Below are 13,613 nucleotides of genomic sequence, written 5' to 3'. Positions count from 1 at the left end.
CTGCTAGCGGCCTGAACAGTCACATGTGGACAGAGCGGGCTTTGATGTGCTCCGGGGTCACGTGTATCAGCAGTTTTATCAAGGTACACAAGCGTGCTGAGTAAATATGCCACACCAAACACCATGGGAAGGTCTCTGACGAGGGGAATTTCCACTTTGAGACTCAGTAGAGGGCGTAGACTGAAATATCTCTATGCATTTGTGCAGTAGGCTAAAGATTGTAAATATGTGCACTTTTTTTCTCACCAACCTTGAAGCCATTGGAAATCTGTTCAAGAATAGTAAAACAAAAAACAATACAGTACATGATATTAAAGTTGTCAGTCTCAATAAGTTTTACAAAAATCTGATTTGATATCCCCTAATTCTCAAAATGACATAGTTAGAAGGATTTGGTGGATTTGGGTTTAAAGGGACTAAGAGCAAGGCTGACAGAAGAAGGTACAACATGGTTAACATTTTCACTTGCAGAAGATTAAAATCAATTCCAATAAGCTTTATTTAAAATAAATGTTGATCTCATGCAATCACTATGCTCAGGCTATTTCACATCCAACTCTCACCACGTTATTTTGCCTGACAACAAGGAAGAAAATCAAATTAACACGCCAGACAATGGCTTGAGCCCCTCTCTCGTCCATTTAAGTGTCTGTCATTGTATACCCGGTGGCGTGCCAGAGACAGACGTTCCGTAGTGCTGCATCGAGCAGGAAGAGAGCGCACTGCTGCAAAACATGTCCATCAAGGGGAAAATAAAAATAGGCTGTTTCCTCTAAATTCACTCAATCAATAATTCATGCCACGTACAGAAGCTTGATTTATGAAGGAATTAAATGCTGTGGACTGGGCCTCACAACGGCCGTCTATCTCGGGGACGTGGCGGCCCAAATTAAACATGAAAGGCAAACACTGAGAACAACCAAATCATCCCGTGCACAGTCGACGTATCAGAAGACTTCAATGGCACGCGCAACGAAACCGCCTGATTGGACAAAATGACATTAGTGATTTCAGCCGGAAACGCATAATTTGTCCGGAAAGTTTCCTGGAGTTATATATGCAGAAAAGCCAGAGAGCTACTGTACATGAATAATATTTGGCAAGCAAAGGCAAAGATCAAAGGCAGAAGTGCACCTGCTGACCTATGGGGGTCTCATGACTCCTGTGTGCCCCCCTGGCTAGAAACTAATATGCAAAACTCAGATCATGACAGTTTTGGTAGTTTTGAAGTCAGACTGAATGCAGACTGAATTCTCCTATCTTCTGCTAGTTAGTTGCATTCCCTTTCCTGTGTAAGGAAATACAAATTGTATTGAGGCTATGGCCATTGTACTTTTATTGTTGGACTGCTTTTGACATATTTGTGGAAACGGCATTGAATCTTCAAGCCTCTGGGTACAGGCATTTGACCATGGTGAACTAGAGGAAGCTCTGTCTTGCACGCCAATGCCCTGTGCAGCCAACAGAAAATGTTATAATAAAAGTATTTTTTTCCGGTTTTAATGTGCCAATAAGATGTCCCCTAGCAGCTGCCTGTCACTTTGCAACATTTGGGAGGAACTCTTGTGCTACTTTGCATTTCACTCTGAAAGTGGAAACGAGCGAGCTAATGGAAGCCAGTTGGCCTAGCTTTGTAACGTTACCCGCATGACATTGTCAGTTGGTACCACAAAGTCACGTCACCAAAGTAAGAGGCACTATCACTTTTATTAATACACTTTCTAAGGTTGAGACACTGCTGATGAACAGGGAAACATTTTTAAATCATGAAACTTTGCCAGTTGATAACTTCAATTAAGACAATGATTTTTTTTGTGTAACAATTTTTTTCCAGAAATGTTGAATAATTATGCAAATTTGGCAATAGCTGACTAATTATGCTCACATTTGCATCTCTTAAACAAAATCAAATCAAGATGTTTGATAAAGCCAGAATTAAAATCTTATTTCATTGTACAACATATTAGTGTCCAAAGTTTTTACAGACTTTCTTTTCACATTATTAATACAACAAGTCTATATACAGATCTCAACAATACATGTTCAGCATGTATTATAAACCAGACAATGAACAACATATGAATAAATCCTGATGTGATGACCTGCAGAGTAAAGAACCATTATGGAAAGTTTAGTTGATGTAAGTGCTTTAGAAGTTGAGGTTTATGGTTGAACAAATGTTGAGATAATGTCTGTTGGTTGATAATATAGCACAAACAGGCAAGGTATGGGCTACTAAACCTGGAAAAAATACTATGTTTTACCTGCTGTGTCTAAATCCCTATGTATAGCCTATACTCTTTGCTCATTTTTGACCAAGTGAGCATTACAGTCATGAACACAAGCTGAATATACTGTATTTGGGAAAAGGAGAAAAAAATAAAGTTACTGAAAAGCAGGTTTATTTCCCATTTGCTAACATTAGCAAAGTAGTAGCCACCCTAAGCTAATTATTCATTCCAGCCGATTGGGACTATTGTCAAAACCTCAAAATTAAGAGATAGCAAGGTTTTGTTTTACTGATATGATCAACCTGTTCTAGGCTTGTGTATGTTAAGTAACAAAGCCTTACAAATAGCCTAATGAGTCTATTATCACTGAGACAGGGAGTGGAACACAACACAATGCAGGCAAATGCTTCAAATCACTGGGAGAAAGTTCTGGAAGTAGAGAAAAAGGGGGACTGATTCTCAATTAACCAGCAATTATGAAGAAAAAAAACTCATCCTTCCGAAAGAACTGGGGAGAACAGGCCTTAAAATAGGATCTTATAGCAGTCAACACATATTCCTAAAAAACAGCTAATACGGCTTAGGGGCACTTTATGGCCCCAACCCCATATATATCCAGACGAACTGGGACTCTGGCCTGTAGTGATTTTTCGTTCAAAATGTGAGTTCAAGCCGAATTCCTGCATTTAAAAAAAAATCAAATGCATGGCAGCTCAGGCACCGTCGTGGGGCAAGATCGGCCAGACACACAGATAGCATGTATGAAGTGTGTTGAGGGACAAACTATTTTCTGCAGTGTGAGGGCAGCAGGGAGGATCTGTGGCTGAAAGCTGCTGGAGGAGATGTGCATTCTTTATTCTGAGGAGGGGAGGAGGGAGGGAGGGAGGGACCGAGAGAGAGAGAGAGAGAGAGAGAGAGAGAGAGAGAGAGAGAGAGAGAGAGAGAGAGAGAGAGAGAGAGGTGAGCAGAGCACACACGTCGCACTATCAACTGAATCCATCTAAAGAAAACAACTCGCAGGGAGACCGGTCTCAGACTCGCGCGCGGAGGAGACACCGAAGGCAAGTTGTCTAGATTCCCCACTAAAAGAGCTCAGCGGACGAACGCAGCTGGCCCGTCATGGCCCGTGGTGGTGGCGGATCAGGCGGCGGACACTTGGGCGAGCGCGTCCTCCTCACCGTTCTGGCACAGTGTGGAAGGGGAGAAGAAGTGGGCTCTGCGATAACCCTGCCGCCACCGTTCTCTCCGGTCCCCGTGCTCTGCAGACGGCGTTGACTTAAAGCGGAGGAGCTGCGTTGTGAAGCGCACGGGAGCTGGGAAACATTTTATTTTCCATACATTTTTTAAAAGACAGAAAAAAAGTGTTGGACAGCCGGGGACCCATGCAAGGGAATATGCTGTGTATCGTGTGTACCGGGTTCACGCTGCCGATCGGAACAGACTCGCGCAAGCTTTGCCGAACGGACCTTTACGCACGGTCATACAGCAGGACCGCATGAAGGACAGTGGCTCGGAGAACTGGGGAAAAGTTGAACGCGATAGCGGGGGTTTGTAATGGATAAAGGCTCACCAAAGGTAGGCTACACAGTGGATGTTTCTCAATCAACACAGGGCATAGAAATGTAGAGGTTAAATGCCAGGCAAAATAAAATCTCAATGAAATGTGTGATGTATAAACCTAAAGCCAGCCCATATAAAAGCAGATCCAGAATAACGCTTTTCCCTTATTGCCCCAAAAATTCAGCCGGCAAATATATTCATAATTACGACATCCATTCCTCAAATCCCACATACTTTTTAAAATCAATTAAAAATTTTTATCAGGAGGTACATTTGGCGTTGGATCGCCTAAAAGATTGCCCCCACAAAGAAAATCTGACTTTTTTTCTTCTTCCTTTCTTGTGTGTGTGTGTGTGTGTGTGTGTGTGTGTGTGTGTGTGTGTGTGTGTGGTGGGGGGGGGGGGGGGGGGGGGGGGAGAGAGGGTCACTCTCAATAAAATGCACGGTTTTCAATTCCCCTTTTGAAATAATTAATTCAAATGAACAACGCTCGGTGTGGCAGGCTTTGAAGTATACTACCTGATCCGCCTCTTATCGCCTCTTTAACACTCGATCCATTTTAAACTTTTAATTGCGTTTCTGCTGCTAAATCCGATTCTAATCGGATTGTCCGGGCCACATATCACACAGCGTTCATACGGCGGTGAGAAGCTGTGCTCCCTCGGCTGGAAATACAATTTTAAAAAGAAAGAAAGGGAAAAAAAGAGTCCTCATTTACTTTCCCTCCCTGATCTATCCATGTCGGCCATTTACCAGGTCTGCTCGTGTCAAGTAAAGAGCGACCTGACATCATTGCTTCTTCTTTTTTTGACATTATTATTTGAATTCACGGTGACATATTATTTATGCAGCTATAATAATCTTGATGGTGCTGCCTTCTGCTGTTGATTCTGCTGCTGTGTCAGGCACATTTGATCGCCTCATGTGGTTGCTTTTACTCCCCAAAGCTTATTTGATTACATTTTGCTATTTTAATCTAGAGAAGTAGATAAGAGAAGTGTGTCAAAGGATCGTGTTTTTTTTTCCTCTCCTTACTGCCACAATGAGCCCATACTGGCGCATCCACAAACAATACAGGGACTTTGAAGAAGCAGGGCCACAACGGCAAATAGATGCATTTTATGTTTTTCACAATTTCAATTATTATTTTATATATATATTTTTTTCTTTCTTTCTCTACACATTAAAGCTCTCTGTCATGGCTGCCACACATCTGGAAAACCTGAAATTGTGTAACACAGAATTCAGGCAAAACAGCAAGAATTCTGAATGTTTCCTTATTTATGAGGCTGTTGGGCTACTCCTTTTCCTTGACAACCCTGCAGGACACCTCAGCCAACGCTCATGGCCGTGCCTGTGCTTAGCATTCAAGGCATCGCTCCCATTAGTGTGTGTCATCCCACATTGAGTCCGGGTGGAGCTGCAAGTTAAGCTAAAAGCCGACGATGACAAGCGGTATCTTTCAATCGTGTCGGGGGAAGAGGAGGGGAAAAAATGTTTGATGGGTCATAAAACTTGGAATAATGGATCTGGGGGTCTACTGTAAGCCAGTGGCCTTGTGCTTTACTACAAGCCTCTCCGTGCTGAAAAATAGCCTGTATCGATCATTTATTGCAGGTGGTGGGACTAAATTATTTTCCAATCCCATTTCATTTGACAGCTCGTGTATGTCACTCTGGAGAGAGGGGGAGCCGATATGCATGGTCCTTTGTTTTTTTTAATTCCACTCTTCTTGGCCTTAAATCTTTGTTGCGTTTGATGGTGTGTACAGGGCTGTGCTTGATAACGAGCTCCTCCTTTGGCCAAGGGCAGAACAATTGCCTCTGTTTACTGTAAGCACCTGTGTGTTTACTCGTGTACCTCTGCCCACACGGTCAGCATACGACAAAAAAGACAGCTGTTACTTGTTTTCTGGTTTGTCCTCTCCCCCTAGGAAATGTTGTCACACAAAGAAGGTGTTGTCTTTTCATTGGCGTAATCTCGTTTTAGCATGTTTTCCATTAAGCAGCACTGATGTTGCTCAGAACCACTGAATCCATAAGTCTGTGTGTGTCCTTGAAGTGGTCTATTCCCTCCTTTGATTCAGTGGAAGGGATAATAGCCTTCTTTATGTCTGTGAAACCGGATGTGCAAGAGCAGTTCTGAATATTTATCAGATTTTTGACTCAAGCTTTTTCATTAATACCCAGCCCATGAGGGAAACAATGCATGGAAAGGAACAGTTGGTTTCTGTGTGTATGTGTGTGTGTGTGTGTGTGTGTGTGTGTGAGTGCGTACGTTCGTGTGCATGTTTGTATGTCAAATAAAGAAACAGAGGAAGACGGTGGGAAAGAGAGGCCCTTTTTCCAAGAACAGGCCACCCCTAAACTATACTAATCTGGTACTTCTTTGTTTTCCCACAGGTTTCTGAATCCAAATGTCACCCCCCTTGGACTCTGCCCCGGTCGGGGACCAGCAGTGTGTGACGGACAGGCGAGTGGAGCCCGCGGTGGCTCTCTACTGTGTGGCTTCAAATTGGCCCTGGCTGAGCTCTGCATGGAGCAACGAGTGAAGAGTCCTGCAATGGTCTGATGTCTCAGCATGGATGGAGTCAGTCAGAGGACCGGCCACCACTAATGAGACCATCGCTCTCGAGCTGAGGACTAGCATTTACAGGATTACTCCCACAGTTTCCTGCTCGTTTCGCAGCTAAACTGCATCATTCCCAAACTCTCCTAACTGGGCATTTCGTGCGTCTGTTTTTTTGGTGGATATATACGTCATTGCCTTTTTTGATTTACATTTTCGTCTTATTCCCTCACAGTTCTTTTTTATTGTCGGTTTTGCCCTTTCCTGGTTTGTTTTTCCACTATGGAGTTTCTGGCTGGACCTTGGAATAAAGATTGGGCTTCATTCTTGCAATGTTGGTTGACTGTCATCCTAAGCCTCCAATTGCAGTTCAGCCCGGGTGCCTCTTGCCCGGATGAATGTCGTTGTGACAACCAGTTTGTGTACTGCAACGAACGCAGCCTGACATCAGTGCCTCTGGGGATACAGGAGGGCTTCAAAGTCCTCTACCTACATAACAACCAGATAAACAATGCTGGCTTTCCCATGGAACTTCACAATGTGGAAACTGTAGAAACTGTGTATCTCTATGGCAACCAGCTGGACGAGTTCCCAATCAATCTGCCCAAAAACACCAGGATCTTGCACCTCCAGGAGAACAATATCCAAACGATCTCCAAGGCAGCCCTGGCTCAGCTGACTCAACTAGAGGAGCTGCACCTGGACGATAACTCCATCTCCACAGTGGGAGTGGAAGAAGGGGCCTTTAGGGAGGCGGTAAGCCTCAAACTCCTCTTCCTCACCAAGAACCACTTAAGCAGTATCCCTATAGGCCTTCCCGAGGACCTTAAAGAGCTGCGGTTGGACGAGAACCGCATTGCTGTCATTGCAGAGGATGCCTTTCAGAATGTGACGCGCCTGCAACGCCTCCTGTTGGACGGGAACCTGCTGACGGACGAGGGCATTGCACCAGGGACCTTCCAGGACCTGTCCACCCTCCGTGAGCTGGCCCTGGCCCGCAATTCACTCACCTTCCCCCCTCCCCTCCTACCCAGCCAGTCACTGGTCAAACTCAGCCTGCAGGAGAACCAGATTGACCAGATCCCCGTAGCGGCCTTCGCTGCCCTAAACAGGCTAGAAAAACTGGATGTCTCCAGCAACCAGCTTCAGACTCTTACACAGGGTGTGTTTGATGGCCTGTCGAGCCTCAGGCACCTCATGGTGCGAAATAACCCCTGGCGATGTGACTGTGCTGTGAAATGGGTGGTGGTGTGGCTCAAGTCCCTGCCGTCCTCTGTCAACGCCCGAGGGTTCGTGTGCCTGAGTCCAGACCAGGTGCGTGGCATGGCGATCAGAGAGCTCACGCTGGATATTATCGAGTGCCCAGTAGACACTGACCAACCACCCTGGCCCACCCTCCGCTCCACACCCCCTCCCCCACCCACCACCACCCCTATCACCACCATTGTCTCCACCACCATCACCACATCCCTTCCTTACTACTTTGAATCACCCTCCCCTCCCTTACCCCCGATCCATAACAACCCTTCGGGGCCCCTGCCTCCTTACGAGGACCCCCTTCAGATCTCCTTCCACGTAATCAACTCCACCAATATTGAGGTGAGCTGGGCCTCCTATTTCACTGTCACAGCCTACAAGGTCACTTGGGTCAAAAGAGCTCAGAGCCAAATAAACGAAGGAATGCGAGAGAGGACGGTGAGTGGGGACCGCCGGCACATAAGCCTCACCAACCTGGAGCCGCGGTCAGTGTATCGGATTTGTGTGCACGTGCTGGACACCCTTAACTCCTACCGGCCCGGAGAGGATACTATATGCTCCGAGGCCAGGACCAAGGCTGCCACGTCTACCAAGCCTCCTGGTAGAGAGCAAGCTCCTCAGGAGAGCATCAACTCCACGCTGCTAATGGCAGGGATCATTGGCGGGGCGGTGCTTATCATCCTGGTGACACTGCTCAGCCTGTTCTGCTGGCACATGCACAGGAAGAGCCGGTCAGAGTCAAACAAGTGGAAATACAACCGGGGCAGGAGAAAAGACGACTACTGCGAGGCCGGGACCAAGAAGGATAACTCCATTCTTGAGATGACTGAGACCAGTTTCCAGATAGTGGCGCTGAACAATGAGCAGCTGCTCAAGGGAGATTTCCGCATTCAGCCCATCTACACGCCCAACGGGGGAATTGGATTTAGAGACTGTCACCACAGTAACAACAGCATAGCCTACTGCAAGAGCAGCAACGTGCCCAGTACAGAGTTCTGCCACACGTGATGCCGCAGCAAATAGTACAGTGGCATTCACACATACACACACACACACACCAGAGAAACTTAACAATACATGCATAAACACATACACGTACACTGTTTGTGTAGACAACAGAAATACATAAAAATTCTAGTGAAATATAACTGTACTATATATATTTCCAAGTTCTGTCTACGATGTGTAATTTATACTGTGGATAATAATGTTGGGATTCTCTGCTATCTTTTTTATTCTTAGAAAAAGAGATAAAAGTGTTAATTTTTTATAACCAGCAGGGTTTGGAAGTTGTTTTAATGGTCAGTATACTGTACATGAACATGGATTTGTACAATCAAGGCACCCTGGGTGTAGCTTCTGACAAAACGCAGTCCGCCTCGGGAAACGTCGGGGCGCTTAGAGGGCTGGGATCCTTTGCTAACCACAGAAGCAAAAATATGGCCTTTCTTGCGCTTTGAAACTGCAAACCCTCCCCCCAGTACAACAGAACAGTAGAAAAGACAACACGGCACAGGAGAAATCCAAACATTGCTGATTAGAGCGCTGTGGAAATATAGCACTGGTTCACTGGTGGCATGGTGTACAAAAGAGAACTGAAGTGCACTTTCTTATTAATGGAAGCGAGTCAGGAAATGAGCAGAGGTGGTGATCATGTGTCAAAGACTGATGTTAGGTGGGAATATCATCGGTGTGCTTAAAAAGCCTGGAATAAGATTTCCCAAAAGCGCCTTAACACTAACTTTGTTCTATTGGTTTCTAGTGGATCAAAGGTGAGACACTTTTTGGAAAACTCTGAAAAAAGGATTTGTCATTTTCAGCACTTTTTTTGTGAAGAGGTGCAATAATTAACACACGTTTTAAAAAAAAAGCAACAAAGGGTTATTGTGGCCTTGAGGTGCAGTGATGTGCTGAGACTCACAGATCCTTTTGAAGAAATGCTCTGATTTGTTCTGCTGTACTCTCGGTTTTTCATGTTTTTGCAAATGGCGCCACAAGGGGGCGCTTTGCCTCAGCGTCGTGTGTGGGACAGAGGAGCAGAGGGCAAGGCAGATAGAGAAAGAGAGAGAGAGAGAGAGAGAGAGAGTGAAAGAAAGAAAGAAAAGCTGCATATATCACTTTACCTCCACCATTCCCCTGGAGTCCATTACCCAGACGACATTACTCATGCTCAAACAGCATTGTCTAGAGTATTACTGCTCATCGAGCAACTTAATGATGTGGAATCATTTAAAACTAACAGTGTTTTCTGCGTTCAATGGCTAAATAATATGGATTTTCACCACTGTGGTCTATCGCGGGAAGGCCTCCATATCTCCCTGTGTGTGTATCTGTGTCTTTGTGTAGACAGCCTGATGAATCCTGCGGAAGCGCTCACGTAATGCTAATAACACACCCACTCATTTCAGCCTTGTCCCAGCGTTCATTAGGCTTTTTGATGAATTAGGAAATTAGAACAATACGATCGCACTCCGCCCATGATCCTCACAATGCCGCACCGTTGTGACTGAGCGTCTCATCCAGCGTCTCATCATTTATCCCCTTTGTGTATACACTTATGAGGCTGCCAACATCATTTATTTCGTGCTCACCTGAACAATGCACCTGCTCACTCCGCGGCATCAGTGTCTGCCATTATGATTCTGTACCCATCTACCCTCATTTTCTGTCTCATGGTCTCCCTGTCCGTCGGTACGTTTCTGATCCCTGCATGGGCTCAATTAAAACCGTTTTGCAGCCCTTCAGCTCCTTGGCTCCCGGTGGCAGCCCTTTCCGTGCGAGGTGCCAGTGAGAGGGCTTCATTATGCACTTCTTAAGGAGACTTTATTTGATTTGACACGATTTTATTTTGAGGGGCCAAGCTTAGAAATTTCCCACCGACGACCCCCTCAGCTCCCAGCCACCCGCCATCCCCCCCTTACCCCTTACTCTCCTCATAATCCTCGACCAAATAAGGGAGAAAAATATGTAGACCTTATTTTCACTTGGCTGCGTGCAGCTCATGCTGGGAGAGAGAGAGAGAGAGAGAGAGAGAGAGGGTGTGTTAACTCTTTGTGAGGCGCACATATACGGCTCTACGGACATATACACAGAGCGGGGGGGGGGGGGGGGAATCGTCACTAACTAGGCCGAACGTCTAAAGTGGAATGATGTTTTCTAAAGGGCTTGTACTGTAAGTATTTCCATATTGTGGAGATTATCTCTGAGAGGATTCACCTCTGCAGTTGGAATATCTGAAAGTAGCTGCACTTACTGTAATTCCCGCAATAGCTCCGATTACGATCACATGGGATGCACAAGACTTCCACAGCCCGCAGTGTTTCAATTCTGTTCAATAAAGACAGTGTTGTAAGAACTGAAAAAACACAGTGAATGAAATCTGTCTTAACTTGTCATCTGGTGCCATTATGTCTTTAAATCATGCTTTTTAAAGAAACAACTGTTTTCCCTTTTTTTTGACATTCATTTAGAATATCTTCAAAAGACATATAGGCCTACATATATACGAAGCAATAGTTAAGCATTTCGGGAGATACATTTACTTTAGTTTGAAGCCACCTCCAGCAGCCATGTTAGTTTAGCATAGCATGAAGACTGGGGGCAGGGGTAAACAGCTTGACTAGCCCCCATCCACTCTTAAAAACATCTACTGTAAAATAGCAACATTTCATTTTTACATCGATTTAACAGACACATGCTCATTTGTGACCTTAGGAGGTGCTGATAGTTGGAGTTTGTCAATTTCAGACGAGCTGGTTCACCCTGCGTTCCACCTTTCTTTTAAGCTTAACTGGTTGCTGGCAATGACTTCATATGTATCATACAAAGATGAGAGTGGTATCAATCCTGTCATCTTACAGAAATAAAAATGAATTAGCATATTCTGTAAAATGTCAAACTATTGCTTTAAGTGAGAGAAAAAAATCAAAAAATAAGTTAATCTGCATTGCAACAAACTTATTTTATTTTTTTGTAATGATCTGATTCCAACGGCAAATTTATTACATTTATTCGAAGCAGTTTAGATCTGGGGTTCATTTATACTGTCTTCTGTGGTTATCATAGCATGTCCACTCTTTTATTTGAATTTTTTTTTCTACTAATATATCCACAGCCGACCATGAACACTTGAACATTTGCATCTGTTATTATTTTTATTATATTTTGTCATAGACGGAAGCCCATATTTTAGGCCACGTACAGATCAGACAAGAGGGGGGTCAAACCATTGCAACAGATAGCGTCTCGCCCCTGTGAATGTGTCATGGAGACGGATATTTGCCTTACCTTTTATGCAGGACTGAATGAATAGCTAGAGAGACCGAAAGAGTTTGGTGGGAGGCAGCAAGACAGAGAAGAAAAGGATGAGACACATACGTACAAGACGACAACAGGAATGCTGAACAGAAAGCACATTTTCTAAAACAGATTGAAGCCGCGGTGGCAACAATAACAGTATTAACAGGAGGAACAACACTAAGCGTGACACTCAGTAGCTAACGAGAGACTGTTGGTCCACAGTGCCAGACCTTAAGCGGTGCATGGCTAATGATTCAAGCAGGCGGTAGAAGGAGCTTTGGTGGTTGTTTTGCAGCCTACATTACTCTTAATTTTCTACTTGCTTGATGAAAGAATGTGGCAGCCGTGCCGTGACCAATGGAAATTACACAAAAGGTATTACAGACTGCTAACGTGGGACTATTACTGTTTCAGGGTGCCGAGATGTAATTTCCCCTGGAGCTCACTGAATCACGTAGAAATAATTATGTTTAATCTCTTAGAGGTCAGTTCAGATAAAAAAAAGTGGTTTAAAAGCAGAATACATTGAAAGTCATCTTTTTATTCCTGTGCGCCAAACCCTCACTGCAAATATCCATTAGCCAGAGACATTCAATCAAGGATTTTTGCATGTACTGTATTTAGCTTCATAGCCTTTCGTTTTTGTTTTGGACGTATATATAGTATTTTTTTTTTCTTCCATGCAATCACCCAGTGGTGGTTGGGGTACAGTATGAGCAACCGTACTGAAAGGTTATCATATGATTTGAAGAAAGAATGCTGGAGATTTACAGTGCATGTAAAGCGGCTATGTTGGGATACTTATCGGGACACTGCAGTGTTGCGTTGGCCATCCACACTGAGTTTTCTTAGGAACCAAAGTTAAAATTCTGTTCTCATGATGAAATATTGATGTTTGTTCCATGTATGTGCCTTGAGGTTGAACTTACAATGTAAAGTCCTTGAAACCTTTAAATGTTTTTGCACAAACTGTAAATACTTAAGTGAAGCTTTTTGAAAATAAAAGAGCCATTGGATTTGAGCGACCGCTCCCTTTTTGTTTGAGAAAGTTCATATTCTGTCATGTGTCAATGAGTGATCCTTCATTCTGTCTTTTTATGTTGGCCCTGTCTGCTGGCATGAGCTGTCAAGCAGTCTGAGGAGAGTTTGTCAAGGAACAAGCTAAATCTATTTTGCTTCAGACATTAGTAATTCTGGGTCAACGATTTGTGCCGTGCCACACCATGCCAAGTTATCCTCTTATTTTCTCTATGGGAAGCTTGAGACATCTTAGCGTAGCCACTGCAGCTTAGCGTTTAGCTGGGGGAAAATCCAGGATGCTCTCTGGTTCAACTTGTATGGCACAACTAAATCCCAGGATGGACTCTTTCTCCAAATCTCTGTGTTCTACCTAAAGTCCAACTTATTTTTTTCTACCCGTGACCACATCCCAATGTGGCTGTTTTAACCTCCACCCCGCTTGAAAAACCCACATTAGCCCAATCTTAACTCACTATGACAATTAACCACATACATTCAGCTGAAACAGAAGAGGGTGTGCCGCTCTGGTGTTTTGAGCAGGAAGTTGGTATTTTTTCCCCAAAATCCCCAAATGTCAAAATGTGATTTGTTATTGCAGAATTGTGGGCTTTTTGGGGGAGGCCAAGTGAGTGAAGAGAACCAAGACTTTGGCACCAAAATCGCCTACTTTGCTATTTT

At 44.4% G+C, this 13,613-nt stretch overlaps 1 protein-coding gene across 2 annotated transcripts in view; it reads left to right on the top strand.

Moving 5' to 3' along the window:
• flrt2 (fibronectin leucine rich transmembrane protein 2) overlaps positions 1-12,934 on the top strand; it is a 45,325-nt gene extending 32,391 nt beyond the window's left edge. The window contains exons 1-2 of one of the 2 annotated variants that reach the window (XM_080048012.1): positions 3,243-3,806; positions 6,194-12,934. In XM_080048012.1, coding sequence (XP_079904138.1) covers positions 6,642-8,624 — 1,983 coding nt within the window. In that variant the 5' untranslated portion in view covers positions 3,243-3,806; positions 6,194-6,641 and the 3' untranslated portion in view covers positions 8,625-12,934. Of the gene's footprint in view, positions 1-3,242; positions 3,807-6,193 lie in introns of those variants that run through there. The other variant, XM_080048013.1, reaches the window with a different exon arrangement.
• Positions 12,935-13,613: the final 679 nt, after the last annotated feature.

The sequence above is a fragment of the Ammodytes marinus genome, assembly GCF_949987685.1.
Source record: "Ammodytes marinus genome assembly, chromosome: 19".
NCBI classification, from domain to species: domain Eukaryota; kingdom Metazoa; phylum Chordata; class Actinopteri; order Uranoscopiformes; family Ammodytidae; genus Ammodytes; species Ammodytes marinus.
Note: the sequence above shows the minus strand (reverse complement) of the source record. Positions and strands in the feature narration are given on the sequence as shown.